Raw genomic sequence first — 18,582 nt, forward strand, 5'->3', positions numbered from 1 at the left:
ACTGAAGCCGCCTCCCGTCGCAGAGGCCCGGGCGATATGGCGCCGGTGAGCTGGTTGTCCGTGACATCCAGCGTCAATAGCCTACCGTTCTTGCCCAGGTTGGCAGGGAGCTCTCCGGTGAGATTGTTTTCCCATGCTTGTAGGATTTCTGTGATATCCCGGCCCAGGACTTAATAGTATTGATAGAATACTCATGTCAACAAGTTGCAACTTCTTTTTCGGAAGCCGATCTCGAAAGAACTCCAAAGTTAAGCGCGCTTGGCCTGGAGCAATTTCGGGATGGGTGACCGACCGGGAAGTTCTTCCCGGGTGCGCACGAGTGAGGACAAAGTGCGCAGAAAAAACTTGTGTTGGTCTGTGAGGGTAGTCTATGTCCTATAAAGCTGCCAGATGTAAGCGGGCCCGGCCTCGGGGAGGCGGGACGTTACAGAATGGTATCAGAGCCGACTCTCGCGGTTTCACGGGCACGTATGGGCGTAAGTGCACGGGCATGAGCACGGGCGCGTGTGGGCGCAAATGCCACCAGCATGTGGACGGGCGCGTGGCGGGTCAGTGCGCGGGCATCTGGGATGCGTCGTTGGCACTGGACGCACGGACGTGGCACAGGGACCGTTGGCACTGGACACACGAACGTCGCACATGGGCCGTTGCCACTGGACGTACGGGACGTGGCCAAGAGATGACGTTCCTGGTTTGGGATTGACCGACGAGGACGTCGGTCTCTTAAGGGGGTGGGTATGTGATATCCCGGCCCAGGACTTAATAGGATTGATAGAATACTCATGTCAACAAGTTGCAACTTCTTTTTCGGAAGACGATCTCGAAAGAACTCCAAAGTTAAGCGTGCTTGGCCTGGAGCAATTTCGGGATGGGTGACCGACCGGGAAGCTTCCCGGGTGCGCACGAGTGAGGACAAAGTGCGCAGAAAAAACTTGTATTGGTCTGTGAGGGTAGTCTATGTCCTATAAAGCTGCCAGATGTAAGCGGGCCCGGCCTCGGGGAGGCGGGACGTTACAATTTCCAGCTGAGATAATTCCCCAACGAACTCTGGAAGCACACCTTGGAGTTCGTTCGCAAATAGATTGAGCAGTTTCAATCTGGTTAGATTGGCGAAGCTTGCAGGTATCTCGCCGGTAAGCTTGTTAAAGGAGAGGTCGATGCTCACGAGGTTTTTGAGGTTGCCGAGTTCGGCCAGGATTTTCCCGATGCCCCTGCGGTCGCCAGGCTTATCGTGACCGCAGGAGGCTGGCTCTGTATGGCGATTCGGGAAACAAGATGGACTCACGCAGTATTTGGTGGTGTCCGGTGCGGCACAAGCCTGAAAGGGCAAAATCGGAAATGTACCCAGCTCTCTTTCTTCTTCCTTGGTTCTTTCTCCTCAAACGAAAATGTAGCGAGCTCTCTTTCTTCGTACTCCTCCGCGCAGAGCTCCGGCCATGGGCGCCCCCGCCCCAACCTGGCCCAACCGCCTCCCCCACCGCCAGAACCCTAAAGACGCCCTACTGCCATCCCCACTGCCTGGTCGGCCGACCTCCCCGAACCCCTTCTCTTCTAAACCCGCCGGAGTTGGGGAAGAAGAGGGCTCCGGCGAGCTCCAGGGCGGGCGCGCGCATGGGCGGCGCGGACGGCGGAGCTATAGAGTAGTGCCTCGTCAACTGGGATCTGGGCATCCAGGAGCTGCTCGTCGACAACCAGCAGTCCGCCGCCACGCTCGTCGCGGCGTGGCACAAGCTGCGGGCGGTCTCCATCGCCGCCACTAGGGCCCGCGCCGAGCGGGAGGGCGAGGTGCACGCCTTGGCATAGCAGGCGGCGCAAAAGCGAGAGGGAGAAGAAAGCCGCGTTGGGGAAAAGTCTGTCTCGGAAGGATAAGGTTCCCGTGTACTCCTTTGATTCCCATAAATGCCCCTGCGAGAACCCGGTCAAAAGAACACATCTCAACCACCGTGATGTAGTTGGAGGAACATCATATCCGGGCCCACACATGCAATGGATGGTCACGATAGCACCTGTGGTCGCATGGGCATGTGGAATGGTGTTTTCGCATAATAATGATGGCTCGCTGGGGACGATGGCGGCGGCGTCGCGACGTCCCAGTCAGCGAGCGAGGCGCTGTCGCGGGCGCTGCGGGAGAGTAGGGAGGACTTGAGCTTGGAGAGCGCGTACAGGTCGCCGCCCATCACCGGCGAGGCTCCCGCCGCGGAGGCGGCCGTCACGATGAGGAGTGGCAGGAGGAGGCGTATCCACGGATGGGGCCTGCGTTGCTGCACCTGCGCCGCCATTGCGTGCATGAGGTGAGGTCGTGAGGCCCGGTTGAGCGAGAGTCGGGAGCTCACGCTTTCTCAGTTCTCACTAGCCACTGGAGCAATGCATCGAGCACGTACGGTAGTTCCTCCCTCGACGACAACAACATGTAAATAATTTAATGGGAATGAAATTGCTACGAAACTTGCTCTAAGAAAGATTCATGATGCGCGGTTCCAAAACGACTTTGGTGTAAGACCCATTAAACTAACAACTAAAGGCGAGCACTGGTAACTTTCAAGAAAATTCGTGCTCACCAACAAGCATACTGCCTTTTACTCAAGACTTGGACGACGTGTGGTTTCAGCGGGCGTCTACTGCTTCATATACTAAACTACTAATTTCCCACTTCAGTAAAAAATTGTCTGTCCACCAATCTATCTGGAATCTGTACAACTTTTGGGCACTGCAATTCTTCAATCCAGTGGCCCTTTACCGGAAAGCCACCATTGAATTTAGCTGCCTGTGCACTCAGTATGCATGCTTGTCTTAGAAGAGAGAACAGGTTAAAGGACATTGTCTATGCAAAAATCCTAGGTGCTTTAGGGGGCTCCTGATGACATTCGGTTTAATTTCCGCACCATCCAATTTTAAAATTTGTGGTTCATATATTAGATATAACTTTACAATAACATGAAATTTGTGTTAGGAACTAAGAAGGCATATGACCAAAATTTTCTTTTGACTAAAGCTAATAGAATAAAAATTCTCTTTTTTTTAGAGGGAAAATCTCTTGTTAGTAATTACTCCAAAAAAAAACGGCCAACCAAAAGAACGGCCCGAGCCCCGAGGAAACGATCGACAGCCCACGAATGAGAATAAAAAGCTGCCACGAGTTGCCACCAGAAAATCTCTTGTTTGCAAGATGGTGCCGATGAGCAGGAAATCATATAAATCTTCCGCAAGAATTTTTTTCGATTCGTATAAATTATCTCGTCCACTAGATCTCCTCAACTCTAACTTTCTTCTTCCTCCTTCCTTCCTCACCATGCGCCGCCGCCGCCGCCTGCCGCGCGCTGCGCCACTGCGCCTGCTGCACGCCACCGCCGGAGAAGTAACCCTGTTCGACATTTTCATCTTAGTATTTTCAACATTTTATGTTTTCAATTTTAACATTTTGTCTTTACTATTTTAACATTTTAAAAGAAAAATATTGAATATGTTTAACAAAATATTGAGCTAATCCTATCAAAATTTTGAACAGTTTGTAGTAGATAATTAAGTTAAAGTAGGCTCTAAAGATGGATGACCTATCCAGAAGATAGATAGGAGCCCGCACGATGAGCTGCTGCTACTCCGTCGAATCCATGGCACAAAACAGACCATGTCTCTAACTGTGCAACCCATTTGTTGGACATACGAATGGATTCATCGAGGCTACCCCGGCCCCTCCGTTCCAAAACAGGCCATGTTTCTAACATGAAGAAGATCATCAATTGAATGAAGACAACACGATGCTGGCACAAGCATGAATTTCAGGCTTTGAACTGAAGATGACAAACAGGCCGCCTGTCTTAATTTCTCTTCGGATTACAACATCCCCCTCTCCTCTCTTCGTCTCTGGTGGTCACCCATTCCACCACCTCGTCGTCGCCGTGCTCCTCGGGCTCGGGAGTGGCGGGTAGCTGGCGGCGCTACGGCAGAGCCACTTGGAGATGCAGTGGCGGTGGAAGGCGTGGGAGCAGGGCATCGCTCCCAGCGTCTCCTCGGCGGCGAAGTCCTGCAGGCAGATGGCGCACTCCTCCCCCTCGCGGGAGCGACCCGACACCTCCGGCAGGATGGCCTCGCTGGCGGCGGCGACACGAGCACGCTTGCTGCTGCGATGATCATCGGTGTCCGGGGTTCTTGTTGACAACCAGGGGGAGAAACAGCCCCATTGACACCCATGCGGGCGTGACGTCCGGGTCGTCGGCGACGGAGAAGGGATTAGGCTCGCCAGGCGCAAGAACGATAACCCGCATGGGGCTTTGGGCTTGCGACAGCTCGACCTCCATGGCTCCATCGGAGGAAAGGAGCTCGAAGAATTGAAGACGGCCGGCCTGCCGGATCTATCTATGTATCGCTGGAACGAGTGGAGCAGCAACGCAATGGGAGGGATCGATGGATGGATGGATCAAGATGTTTACCACTTGCATCTATAGCCGCCGCCGGCGGCAGCTCGTACGACTGCTCCATTCGATTCCGATTGCTCAACGGCAACTGATGCCAGCCAGGGAGGGGGACGAGATGGTAGAGGAGGATGACGCCGACTTCTGGGACCCGCGGGTCAGGAGGACAGCGTAGACTGACAAACCGAGACCAGATGGCAAAAAATGGGGGAGTCTATTCCCCGCATATGCGAGCGGCGACAAACGCATCGCAGAAGCATTCGCCACTGCTCCCCCGCCATCCGCTGCCTCCCCAAGCTCCGGCGCCGCCCCCGGCGCCTCCGCCGCCGCCCTCCACCGCCTCCAACCCTAACCAAGCTCGTCGCCACCGCGCCGCCGGCTTCTTCTCGCCCCCGCCGCCGGCCGCCGCCCACCGGGGGTCCTACCCCGCCCGGCCGGCGGCGCTCCCGCGCCGCCTCGCCCTCCGCCGGCCGAACCGTCGCCGCCGCCCGTCCTCCGCCACCCGGGGCCCCTCCTCTTCTAACGCCGGCGGCCATGGAGCTCCCCGAACCCAGGTAACCCGGAACCCTAAGCTCCACCGCCTCCCTCCACCACCCCGGCCGCCGGCGACCTCGCCGGCGGCCGCTCCCCCCCCCCCCACCTACCACCCCTCCCCGACCACCCCCTCCCCCTCCCCAAGCTCCGGCCGCCGCTTACCTCAACGGAGAAGATGAACAGGAGCCACCGCGCCGCCGCCCTCCTCTTCTGTGATGGATCGATAGCAAATCGCATATGCGATATATAGATTTCCCCCAAAAAATGCCAGGGGGACGCCTGGCGCTCTGTCCGAACTGGGCTTTAGCGGCCCATGTAGACGTGGGGACATTTTAATTTTTTTCCTTTTCCTTTTTGCAAACATAAATGCCCCTATTCAAACATCTGCAAAAGTAGCCTCTCTTTTTATGAACTTTACTAATGTAGAGAAAATTGTTTCAAAACATCAAATAGAATTGACTAGAAATATTCATGCCCACCTGAGATGGCTATATGTCCTACAACCATGTCCACACCAATACACATACAAAAAAAAAATGCGTCACGACTTCACCGCGTCATTCATTTATAGCCATTTCACGTGGTGACATTTATGTCACCCGTAAAGATTTTGAGAGAGGCCTGTTTTTGCTAAATTTACAACGGGACATTTACTTATGGTATAAGAGTGAATAAAAAAAATCAGAGATGGAGAAGGGTATGGCCTGGCTGAGAGAGGCCTGTTTTTGCTAAATTTTCAAATGGGGCTGGGCTTGATTTTGTCCTTGTGAACAAGAGAGAAAAGGGGGAAAACATAGTAGGTTTTTAGATTTGTAAATTTTACATGATTCTTGAGATTTGAATGAATCCTATTTGAATTTAAATACATTTCAAACTTCCTTTTCAACCAAAACACTGTCTGATTTGAAACACTGTCTGATTTGTATTCCTAATCCATAATATATTTATTCAATTGATAAAATATTCTTCTTTTCCATTCGAAACACTGTCTGATTCAATCTAAACAAATTTTTATAAAAATCAAAAAATCATCTCAATAAATAAGACCTGCGTGTTTCATGAATGCTATATTTTCTCCATACATGAAGAAGTTTATCCTAATATTTATTGATAATATTCTTCAGACAGTTCTGGGAGGATAAATGTCAATGGTTCACTAAATATACATTTTCCAAATTAGAGTATACCGTCTTCTAGATACTTTCAGAAAAGTATCACCGCATAAAATTTTCAAAGTATGCATGTATTATAAGAATACCTAGAAAATATATAATCTCCCTCCTCGGGTCATACGCCCACAAGATCTAAGTGTATATATACACCATGACTGTATGGTATGGACATTATAGTACATTCTTGCAAAGTACATGTATGCATTTTCAGAGTATACATGTACTTTTCCTTCTCTTAATAAAATAACGCGCGCCCCCTGCCCTCCTCGGTCGGGTTTCTAGAGAATTGCAAATCTTCAGGGTTACGTGACTAAAATAGTCTATATGTTTTAGAGAACTGCAGATCTTCAGGGTTACATGACTAAAGTAGTCCATATATTGTTTAAGTTCTACAACTAAAAGGTAGCTAGGAGACACAGATAGATCATTTTTCTTTTTTGGCATATACGTGAAGGAATGATGTGGATGGATATTTAATTATTTCTAGGATGGATGGCACCTTTTAGCTGTTTTTAGTGTGAATTAGATGGTTTGGAGAATTAGTGAACTAATGGCTAGTTGGGGTGCGATTAATGTTTTGTCCATCTTTTATCTTTTATTTGGATCGTCTAATGAACTAAAGTTTAGGTCTAATGGTATGGCTAAAGTTTAGATGTCTAATTTTAGCTGGTTCTGTTCTATTTGGATATATAAGCTAAACTTTAGTTATAGTAGTGAGAAAAGTCGCTTATACCGATGAAACAAGCTCACACGGCAATGTGATAATATTGGAGAGGGTATTTTGCAATCCATTTCTAAAAACTATCTCTTAATAACTGATTTTGAAAGGTTAATGTACTAAACTTTAGTAAAGATCCTACGGCACAAACACCGCCAAAGTCGGTGGAAGAAATTACTCTAATCCCCAATTTGATTCTTTCTGATGATTGATTAAAAATAGTCTCTTAACCCTCCATTCTCTTTTGATAGCTATATTTCAAAAACTCAAATATTCATAAATGATAGCTATATTTGCTATTAGCATGGGCTGTAACAATAAGTAGCACTACTAAATATAAGAGTTCCAAGTTAAAATATTGGAGGGCCTACAAAAAAGTTTGTGTTGCATTTATTATGTGATAATTAAGATTATTTTCTTTGGTTATTGTATCAAGGTGAAATATATCTATTAAAACACAGAATGGAGAGTATAACACAAGGGTTCTAGGCCAAACAAAGTTCAGGCCACGGTGATCCGCTCAAACAGACTGAATTCATGCTTGGGCCCACCCCACGCCCAATAAATAAAGTGTCCCCTTACGCTATTTTTCTAAAAGAAAAAACATATCCTTGCCGGCTTCTGCTTCGACTTCCTTCCCTTTTTCGAAAAGCATAACCGCTCTCCTAGCATGGTGGTGCCGAGTTGCTAGAGCGCCGCAGCAGCATCCCGGGCGGCGATGGAAACTATAGAGTATTAAAGGGCTGGTGCACCAGGGGGAGCGCCCGTCGCCCCCCCCCCCCCCCACCCCCCAAGGATCTCGCCGTCGTCATCGTCGTCGTCCTCCTCCTCGTTGCTGTCCTCCTCCTTCTCGTCCTTTTCGGGAATCTATATCAGTTCGTATTGATCTAGATGGCTTTGATAATGCAGGCTGAGGCATCCGAGCCCAAGCAGCGGCAGCGGTGGAGAGTTCGGGGCCCATGGTGGTGGGAGAGCATTTACTGCAGAAACGACAGCAGCCCCGGCGAGAATTGATAGGGGGCGCCCGTCGGCCTCCCCAAGGACCTCGCCGTCGTCATCGTCCTCCTCCTCCTCATCGACGTCTTCCTCCTTCTCGTCCTCCTCGGGAATCTATATCGGTTCGTATTGATCTGGATGGCTTGCATAATGCAGGCTGAGGCGTCCGAGCCCAAGCAGAATGCGCCAGCCGCGGCATCGGCGGAGAGTTCGGGGCCCATGGTGGTGGGGGAGCATTTACTGCAGAAACGACAGCAGCCCCAGCGGGATTGGGCGAGGAAGCGATCGTAGTACCCGCTGGTACATCTCCAGCGGTTCTTGAGGGGGTTTATTGGTTGCTAGTGCTTTTTCGCATCTCCCCTGTATCAGATTATTCTGCTTCAATGATTCTATTTGATAGTGGTTCAGTCGATAAACGATTCGGCGTTTGGGTTCTTGGGGGTACCACGTTGAGCTTTCTTATTGGGTTCAGTAAGGGAAGTGTGTAGTTTCTTAAATGTTCTTGGCATTTGGTTATCAGGAATTCCTCCATTGTTTGGGTGATTAGGCTGTACAATGCAATATCTGTGTTGGGATTGAAGTTTCCTGGTGATTATTGGTGTGGGTGTGGACGGTGTTGTTAAAGATTGAGGGGAATCGGCCAAGCTGCTTTGGTGTTTTTGTTAACTCTAGGCTACTCCTCTGTTCAATGATGAAAGACGGAAATCCTTTAAGTATGGACAATAAGAAATACTTAGCCCACTTGAAGTTGTAGTTACTAGCTCCCCGTATTATGTCAGGTAATATATTGTTCTAAATAATGATCCATGATTTTTCTTTAACATGTATTCTATTATCTCGATATTTCTCACAAAATTCTAGAACGAGCTTCGGTGCAAAGTAACCCTAACATTATTTTTGTTACATTACCTTCTCTCATATTAATCATTGTTTGTATCTTGCAGTGGGATTGCAAATGAAATGCACTTGTCATTTGTATTTGTGCGCCTTGAAAAGGAGTTCACGAAATGTTTACAAGAAATTTCTTCTCAAATCGCCGAATTTTATTATTTGGTCCATTAGATATTTCACTCATTTGTTTGTTTTATTATATTATTGTGATGAGCTATTTGGAATTATGTTGAAAAATTATGTATCTCTCTAATTACTTTTCACAAATATGCTTTTAGGTTCTGAAATTTATGAGGAAGCATTGATAAAGGCGCTTGCATAACATTTTGAGCTTGGCTTTTCATACCTCTCTTATGCTTTGTATAGTAAGTTATACATTTGTTCCTATTGAGAAATTGACACCCCTAATCTTAGCACGAACTCCTTATGTGTATTCTTGGCCACACTACTTTCTGTGGATACCTTCACACCAACGCTAATATGGGAGACCAACTCTCTACAAGGAAACTCAATTTTTTATTCACAACTTAACTTGATTCAACACGAGAAGACACTTACACTCTTTATGTGGCTATCCTACAATGATATCACTATACTACATGGCAATATTGTCATCTACTACTTGTGACCCTTTATACCATTGTATGGCAAGGGGGAGGGGGCACCCCTATTTACAGGACTCCATGGCTCATATATAGTTTTGGCATACCATCATCTAGACACTTGCTACAAAATATTTTACTTTAAAATTTTTCTCATTCTTATCTCACCATATAAATATCTAGTTTCTAGAGTATTCCATATTTTACCATGAAGCATATTTCTAGAGTATTCTATATTTTACCATGAAGCATGACAATCATATAGTTCATGCATACTCTCTAATCTTCTAGAAGCTTCTCACAAGTAATGATCTTTGAAACTTGTGCAATGAAAATCATACTTCTTCTGTCATGGTTTTGTCAGTATTTCTCAGCGAATGTGTATTTTGATGGCCTATTTGATGCTCTTTTTGTCTATTGTGTGGTTTATTGTTTGATATTTATGCAGACGTTGAACCTCAGCCATAATCTTCTAGTGGTAAAGAAGTTTCTAGCATTGCTTTCGAAGAGTTGATTGCGGTCATGGCTGTTATTCTGGTGGTAAAGAAATTTCTAGCATAGCGTCCACTACAGCTTTTTTCTCTGCCTTCAAACAACCTGGTTTTTCTGTTTTCAATGCCTTTCAGATCATTTCACAAGAAGGTAAAAGCAGCAAATTGATTGTGTTACTCAAGAATGATGTAATTTGAGATAAGATTTGTGACATGCTAGTCACCTTTTTGCACAAGTTATTTTATAACATGTTAATTTGTGTAAAAAAAATTAGATATGTGAACTCTTTATATAGTGGCGTATTTTTTCCCAAGGCTATTCGAACATCACAAATAGCGGCGTATTTTTTCCCAAGACTAAGAAGCTATAGCGGGCTATGACAAATAGTGGTTTACTACTAAATCATGAAAAATACAAGTAATAGTTGCACAAAAATATAGTAATTAACAAAATTCATAAATATAAATATGTTTCTAGGGTTATGGGAACATTACTTAAGTTGAAAATACAACAGAATTCACATAATTAAATATCCAGTTGTCAAAAAGGCTAAAGGAGCAGCACTGGGATAAGAAAAAAGCTATAGCGGCGCTAAAGCTATGTCATTTAGCGCAGCTATAGCCCAACTTAGCGTCTATAGCTACCATAGCGGCACAAATAAAAATAGCGTAGCAAGGATCTTCTAAAAAAGCTATAGCGGAGCTATAGCGGGCTAGGCCCGCTATTTAAAACCATGGTTAGACATTGCATTTGTCAAATCTCCACTCCTAAAAGGAACAATTGGGGTATACTTTTCTTTGTTTCCTTTCGTCCGGTGGTTTTCGTATCGCCAACTCGTGACGCTGGACGTCCTATTCCCAGGATCCGCACGACTGCAGCGCAGCCCGCCGATCCCCGGTTCCGCTCCCCACGTTCCGCACGACTGCGGCGCAGCCTGCCTGGCCGTCTACGCCCGCCTCCCTCCGACATTACCCTCAAATGCGGTGAGCTTCTCCTCCCTCCGCGGTTGCTCCTCACCACCGCATTCTCCCTGGCGACGAGACGTCATCCCTGATCCCTACCACGAGCGGAGCGTTGCCGGCCTCCGTTCCATCGACGACATCGCCGTCGCGTGCGGAGCGCCGCCCGGCCGCCTTCCCATTGACGACGCACGGGTCGACGCCATCCCCGCCGCGTTCGATCGAAGCGCCTCCCGGCCCACCTCGCATCGACGCCGTGTGGAGTGACGGCAAAGCCCCGCTGCTCGGTGCCACGCGGAGCCTTGGCCGGCCACAGTCCGATCCATCCTTGCTGCCGACGCAACGTCTGCGCCGGTCTCTTCCGAGTTTGGACACAGACGTCGCCTCCGTCCTCCCCTTCTGCACCCGACACGGCCTCAGCCTGATCGGCTCCTCCCACACGCTGCCACAACAGGCCCAGCTCTGTGCTCCCCATCTCCGCCACCCCCGATGCGGACTCCGCCGCTGCAACCCAGCTGCAGCTCTGCATGGAAGGCAGGAAGGATGGAGGAGGCGGTAGACGTGCTGATCTGGTACGTTGTGTTTCAGCCTTCAGCTGATCTGGTGGATTCAAGTCCTCTGGATGCCGTCAATCGCCCCTATAACCTATGCACAAGGCATGTTCGAACGTTTGCCTCACACAATTCTGAGTTTTTTTGCTTGCACATCTTACTTGTGTCAAGCGTTGGCTTTCTGCATTGGGTCTGCCTGATTGATTGGCACAAAAAATCATTGCTTGCTATGTTTCTGCTTCGTCTAAAAACTATACAATTAAGATGCCTTCACTTGAAATTTTTATGTGTTCCCCATTTTTGGCTGGATTTGTGAAATGATGCTATATTAACAATGTTTTAGGCAAACAACTGGATGCAGCTTCAATTTGGAGATATAGAACTGTAATTGGTTGGGCATGGTGATTTAACGGGTACTTCTTTGCTATGAGGTACCGGGTGACATGCTTGCTCACGCACACTGCAAGGTCCTATTACCAGCACCAAGGTGATGCCATTATCTACTGATCTTGTTCATTCTTGCGAGAATGCAGTTCCTGAATATTAGATGACATGTGTATTAATGGGCCTATTGTTTTACACACACGCTCGATAAGTAGCTGACCTCCGTTTCATTGGTTTCATAGCATGGCATGCCAGTGTTTTCACTTTCCAAGCTCTCATTTCAATCAAGCAGGTAAGAAATAGGCGCATTCCTTCCCAGCATTGGCGAAGGATCAAGGGTTCTACCAGGATTCCAGCAGGTATCTATGTTCTCCTCTGTTAATATCTTGAATGCAGGGTCCCAATAGACTATGCTCATCAGTTAATGACAAACGGCTGCAGGTACAAAGGATGAAGGTGGTCAGTTTAACCAGCCTTGTCTTGAAAAGGCATGCATGTCTCGGACTGCTCGTTGCCAAGACGATTGGCACCCCTAATTCTACACCCCACTTTTGTACTCCGCCGTGCTGCCGGTTTCCCACGTACCGGAGATCTACATTCGTGGTTGATATGGTGATTTCATGTTGCGAACCAGTACTGCTTAGGTCTTGTTTAGATCCAAACTTCAAAATTCCAAAAGATTTATAAATCGCCTGCACAGTGTACTAAATGTAGTTGGAAAAAAACCGCATTACACAAATGGACTGTAAATCGCGAGACGAATCTAATGAGTCTAATTAGGGCATGATTAGACACTAAATTGATACAATAAAGCTACAGTAAACATATGCTAATGACATATTAATTAAGCTCATTAGATTAGTTTATAGATGAGTTCTGTAATTAATTTTTTGATTAGTCTATATTCAATTAGTCAATTGTTAGATTAAGCAATTCTATCATAGTGCTAGGCTTGCTCTCAGAGTAGCTATTCTATTAAGGAATTGTAAACCTTTTTTTTTAGATACATAGTCACAGGATTCGGAGTCGAGGGTACCGTTCCTCGACCCGGAAACACCTATCCCATCCCGGAAACGCAGGGTCGTTTTCGTTCCCGCCATGTAAAAACCTCTCACGAGGACCGTATCTCGTTTCTCGATCCCGTCCCTCGACCCCATCGACCCCCGAATCTTTGTGACTATACTACAGCACAGATACTCACAACGCAAGTATACACGTACGCAAATCTTACCCCTATAAGCATCTTCGAAGCCGTTAAATCCCAGAATATTCACTCCTATGGGGAGTCAAACCCAGAACCTCAGGTGCTACTGAGACTCTTGTAACCACTAAGCTATAGGCTCTTTCGCAGGCAGTGTAAACTTGACCAAGTACAAATTCCTTTGTGTGAAGTTAATTTCTTTATGTGTAGTACAGAACGAAGTCAATTTTTTAGGTACAAAAGATAGTTGCTTGAAAGTATTTTTGTTTAGTTTTTTTGTAAACTAATGTCGTCTTCTTATGTAAGTATTTTTTCTACCAATAGGATCATATATCAGAAACGCACTACCTGACTCTCAGTATTTCGTGATTATTGTGCCAAGATGTCGAGTTTCTGAATACTGCTGGCCTAGAAAAGGATCAAGACACGTCTGTTTCATGTGCATATTATTGGATCTGTTGAAATGCAGAAAGTCCAAGCTATTCCGGCATGAAGATGAGACCAAGAGTCAACTTTCTAGCGCTCCAGGAATTATCTCCTCCTCTATTGTTCCATTCACTACTACAAAAAAAACATTAACCACGACCTTTAAAAATAACCTCGGAGGCGGGCACAGTTTTTAACCGCCTCAGTTAATGCCAACATTAACCGGAGCGATCATTTTTTATTAACTGAAGTGGTTAAAAAACCGCCTCAGAAAATAGATTAACCGAGACGGTCACGCTTAAAATGACCGCCTCGGTTAATAGTTCCATTTTCGAAGGCGGACTCTTTTTAGATGTCCGCCTCAGTTAATAGACAAGTCCAGACGAGGCCATATAAGCCCAGTTGCTGAAAAGTAGTATACAAAAACAAAACCCTAGGTCTTCGGTCTCCCTTCCCTCGTTCACCGCCTCTACCAGCCTCCACTCACTATCTCCCTCCCGCAGCGCGGCTTGACGGCGCCTCTCCGGCTCGATGTCGGCTCGGCGACCATCCTCGCGGATGCCGGCGGGGGCCGGTGGACCCGCTCCCGTAGCGCCTCGGCCGCTTCCGAGTGTGCGCTCCTCCGGCTCGGCCTCGAGCGCGGTGGAGCCGGATCCCCCGCCGGCTACCTCCTCCAGCGCGGCCTCGGGCGGCGTGGAGGGGGCGACGGCGGGGCCGGATCCGCCGTCGGTGGCCTCCTCCGGCGTGGCCTCGGGCGGTCAGGCCTCGACATGGAGAGGGCGCGGCGTGGCGGGGCCGGATCCGCCGCCAGGGAAGGCCGCCGAGCACCGCTGCAGGCCAGATCCGGTCCCGCCGGCGGTGGATCTGGGCTTCCTGGTGGCCTCCCCGTGGATGGGCTTGGCGGGCCCGTGGATGGGCTCGGCAGGACTATCCACGGGTTTTCTATTATTTTTTTTGTTTTTCTATTTGATTAACCGAGGCGGGTAAGCAATCGCCTCGGAAAATGAGTTATTTACCCTGACCCTGTGTTCGAGGCGGTTGCCAAAAACGTCTTGGTTAAGTGTTTTTGCCCACCTCAGTTAATGAATTTTGTAGTAGTGATTGATGGAAAAAAATCCTTGAGTTATGGAAGTAATGTTCGGTGGAGTAGCTCCTTTGTTTTGCAGGTTTTCTGTACTATGTCTTTATTCTCCCTCTCTAATTGATGATATTTGTTTCTTCGATTTCAAAGCTTGTGATTTGAACGTGGAAATTTAAAACCTTTGAATTGTCTATTTGCTTGGGAGAACAAATTATCTACACCTCCTTGCACAAAGGTTTAATTTTGTTGATGTGTGAAATGGCTGTGTCTAATTTTCTCGTATTATAATCTTGGATGAGACACTCGTTGAGCAACTTCACGTAGATGCCACATCTGTTTGGTAACTGCAAGCACGATGTGGCCATAATTTTCAAAGCCTTATGTGATCTTACTTATTACATCAGGAACATCCACTATTGCTTCTAGGTTTGATACTTTCGGCTCTTAGCAGAAGGATTGAAATACCTTGTTGTGCCAAGTGTTTGTAGATTACCGGAATTTACAGAGACGAACTGGGCTTGGAATGTAGTTTGCTTTGTCGAGTACCTGCGAATTATAGGAAGTTACAGACATGAATTGGGCTCGGAATGTACCTTGCGAATTACTGGGTCGGTGAATTTGGAATGCACCTGTTGCTTTATTTTAATTTAAAAATTACATACTTCGATTAACTAGTTTGTGGATTCTGTGTACTTCAATTTTGTAGTTGCCCATAACAAATGTTTCATATGATGAAATAAGTGATCATGCAGAAAATTTATTTCGCCTGTAGCAACGCACGGTTACTATACTAATATATTTAAAAATATGATTTTTTGCTACTAGAAGATTGTCTTGTGACCATGAGTCCTTGGCTTTGCTATGTTATACGGCCATGGGCATTTTAGTCTTTTCACTAGGCCGTCTCTTACTCCATGTGCCGGAAAATATTAATTTTATAGAAGTGGTGTGCTTGAGACAAAACTAAATTTTTGCAATGTCCATGGACAAATCAATGAGTAGAGTGTGCTAGGCATAAAACCACCATTTGGTGGCGAGACAAAAAAAACTAAAAAAGAAGATCAGAGAGGAGAGGCCGAGAGGGGTGTGGCTGGGTTGGACTCCGGCCCAACTTGGGGCTTGATTCTGCATATGTGAACAAGGGAGAAAGAAAAAGGAAAAACAAAAAGATACTAGGTTTTTGGGCTTTGATTTGATCTGTGTTTCAGCACGAAAGAGCTTTGTAGATTCTCAGGATTCTTGAGATTAGAACTTTAAATGGTTTTGAATCCTACTTGAATTTAAAAGCATTTCAAACTCCCTTTTCAACCAAAACATATGCCGCCCAGCACGAATGCAACAATTGAAGTTGTATAATCTATACTATATTTATTCAATTGAGATAATATTGCTTTCCATACACATAAAATTCAAACACTTTCTACTTCATTCTAACATTTTTTTAGAAAAAATCCAAAAATCACGCCAAAATTTAAGATCTATTTTTTTACACGAGAGTTCTTGGTTTCAGAACACCCTAGTGGTGAAATCTGTGGTAGCTTGTTTTTTTCCACATCAGCTGAGAATGCGCCGGCTGCGATCTCTCTCAGAGCACGGTTAATAATGATCTGGTGGTAGCTGGTTTGCTCCAGTGAACCGAGACACTTGTCTGCCTGCTACAGCACCCACTCCACTCCCCCACGCGCAGCACTAGATTTGGAGTCCACATATCTTCTAGTGTTAGAGATTCGTGCTACAATTATAATTACATCTGAGATAGCGCTGCACATGGACGCCAGGCATATACCTGCACATAGCAACATGCGCTTGGAGCAGGGGGGCAATGATGGGATATCCACGTGTCACGATCTAAAGAGAGAGGATGGGAAGTTTAACAGATTCCCAAACTTCAATCGATGTTTTCTTTTCAACCATAGATCAAATTAAACATCCGTTTGAACCATAGTATCCGTTGAAATTAATCCAATAAAATGAGATCTAATATGCTATTTTTATTTTTTAATCGAACAGTTCAATGTTTTAATATACTAGTTCAACAATTTAATATATAATTATAACATTTGCAACGTACTATTTCAATATTTTTCTAAGAAATGTTGAATTAATTTTTCCAAAGTGTCAAATTATTTTATCTAAAATGTTGAATCAGCTTGACAATATTGTTGAATCCATTAAAAGAGTTAAGTAAAAGGACAAAGTACTAGACTAGTCTAACTTCCGTGCTCGATGATAATATCATTACTGTTTGTTGGCTACCGCTTTACCGTTGTAATGCCTTCTCTCCCCTCTCTCATCCTTCTGTTGTTCTCGATACATGGGCAAGAGGACTGAGTTGGGCTGGGTCGTGCGGACAGGTGAGCCAATCTGGCCTATGCGACAAGTCGATTAACTATCTTCCGCACGACACATGGACCCCCGCGTGTTTCGGGCCCGGGCACCCCGTGCTGCCGCTGGAGCGCGTGGGCCGCGTGCGCGACCGACCGACAGGCCACGCCGCCAACCTGCGTGGTTTGATCCGAGGGAGGGCCCCTCAAGCGGCCTGAAGGGGCGAAACCAGCGGCAGATCCAAGAGCCCGCATCAGCGTGGTATCAGGCTGGGCCGGAGTTGCATGATTGCACGGTCCAAACCTATGTACGCAGTGAATTTTCCCCAAAAGAGAGTCTGTGCCCAACTCCCAATCTTCTCCGCTCAACTTCTTTTCCGGCTCTTCAATTTCGCTGTTTCTTTGTAGTAAAATATCTGACGGCCTCAAAGGAAGACACTCTATACTTGCATCAGTTGGACTTGGAGATCTCCTCCATAACTGTTTTTTTTTGTTGTTGTTTGTTACGAGCTGCTTCATTCAGTTGCAAGGCTTAACGGATTTTGGCATGTTCTTCTGTTTTTTATTGAGGGGGACAACGGCCAGCAAGCCATCGGCCTGAAACATTTTGTGTTCATACGTTAAAGTTTAGCATAAAAATTACATGGAGTGGCACCCTATCAAGGGAGCATTTTGGGCGCTTTCACTAATATTGACCTGCGAAAGATGAATCCGCAACCACCTGAGCTAAGCTGGTTCAGTTGTTTGAATTTTAGACCTATTCACCATATCGCAAATGGAACATTTTGCAAACAGTAAAATCCCATGCGACAACATATACTAAGCTCCCGTTTGAATCCATAGACTAAACTTTAGACTTAAAAGTTATAGTCCGTTAAGTGATTCAAATAGGTGGATTAAAATATAGACTAAAATTTAGTTTCATCCTAACTAAAAGTTTAGTCCACTAGTTCTCGAAACCCACCTAATTTGGACTAGACCAATCTGCGAAGTGCGAAAAGACCAAACTACCACTCGCTATGTGTATTAGGCACAACAACATTATAATCCAAGAGTAAAAAGGATATTTCTATTTGTGTCCCACATAAAGCTTACTTCATGCACCCAAACACACACAGAGTAGAGTTTAATTATCAAAATGTTTAGTCACCTAAAGTATAGTCCTAGATGATCCAAACATAGTCTAATTAGCAATTCTATTGATGTAGGATTTGAATATTGTCGAATGAAATTGTCGTAGGATTTCTCCAGCCGGGTGGTGGATTGCACCCGCCTAATCCTAAGTGTAGGATGAGCTTGGGGGCAGTCAAGGAGTGCTCGATCTAGAGGCGAATGAATGCGAGAAGCACACAAGGATTTAGAGTGGTTCGGACCGCCGGAGCGTAATACCCTACGTCCACTGCGAGTTGTATTGCCAGAGCTTAGAGTGTGCTCTCTGAGCCCGAGAGGGGGATGTGTCCGCCTCGTCTATCATGCGTGCCCTCCCTTTTATATGCCTAAGGGGAGCACGTACACAGAGCGGGGGCCCGACATGTGGACCTGTCGATGTATTATAAACTACTCTTTAGCCTTCAATGCCCCAGATCCGGAGATTTTGTCGTCGGCCTTCGTGCGTAGCTTCTGACTAGGGATGGTCTTGAGCTGTCCTGTCGGAGTAGAGTCTATCCTCTGGAGCCGCGCGTCGAGATCATGATGAAGCGCCGAACTACTAACTCAGTCTGCTGTAGCAGCGTGCATTGTTGCTCCAGTTAATAGCTGGTCATCATGACTCGTCGTCCACGCGCGCGGCACTGAGACACTGCCGCGTGCCTCGGTAACAGACGAGCCGCCTTGGAAACAGGC

The 18,582-nt window shown here is 46.6% G+C and overlaps 1 protein-coding gene and 1 long non-coding RNA gene across 2 annotated transcripts; one reads left to right on the forward strand and one right to left on the reverse strand.

The window, feature by feature from the left end:
* Nucleotides 1–3,868: 3,868 nt before the first annotated feature.
* On the reverse strand, nucleotides 3,869–4,295 carry LOC120648102 (RING-H2 finger protein ATL73-like). The gene is made up of 2 exons (XM_039924863.1): nucleotides 4,171–4,295; nucleotides 3,869–4,118 (listed from the first exon to the last, which is right to left on the reverse strand). Exons 1-2 carry the CDS (start codon nucleotides 4,293–4,295, stop codon nucleotides 3,869–3,871), a joined length of 375 nt encoding a protein of 124 aa, XP_039780797.1.
* Nucleotides 4,296–10,677: 6,382 nt separating this feature from the next.
* On the forward strand, nucleotides 10,678–12,396 carry LOC120651076. Its single transcript, XR_005665919.1, has 3 exons — nucleotides 10,678–11,811; nucleotides 11,951–12,067; nucleotides 12,150–12,396. It is a non-coding gene; the product is annotated as an uncharacterized LOC120651076 (long non-coding RNA).
* The last annotated feature ends 6,186 nt before the right edge of the window (nucleotides 12,397–18,582 follow it).

The sequence above is a fragment of the Panicum virgatum genome, chromosome 1K (assembly GCF_016808335.1).
Source record: "Panicum virgatum strain AP13 chromosome 1K, P.virgatum_v5, whole genome shotgun sequence".
NCBI classification, from domain to species: Eukaryota; Viridiplantae; Streptophyta; class Magnoliopsida; order Poales; family Poaceae; genus Panicum; species Panicum virgatum.

What these genes read in the sequence shown, in the direction of transcription:
- LOC120648102 (XM_039924863.1), bottom strand. Translation starts at nt 4,295, where the DNA reads ATGGAGGTCGAGCTGTCGCAAGCCCAAAGCCCCATGCGGGTTATCGTT. An exon ending in GCATGGGTGTCAATGGGGCT is followed by an intron (nt 4,119 to 4,170) that starts GTTTCTCCCCCT and finishes TGATCATCGCAG; the next exon opens with CAGCAAGCGTGCTCGTGTCG.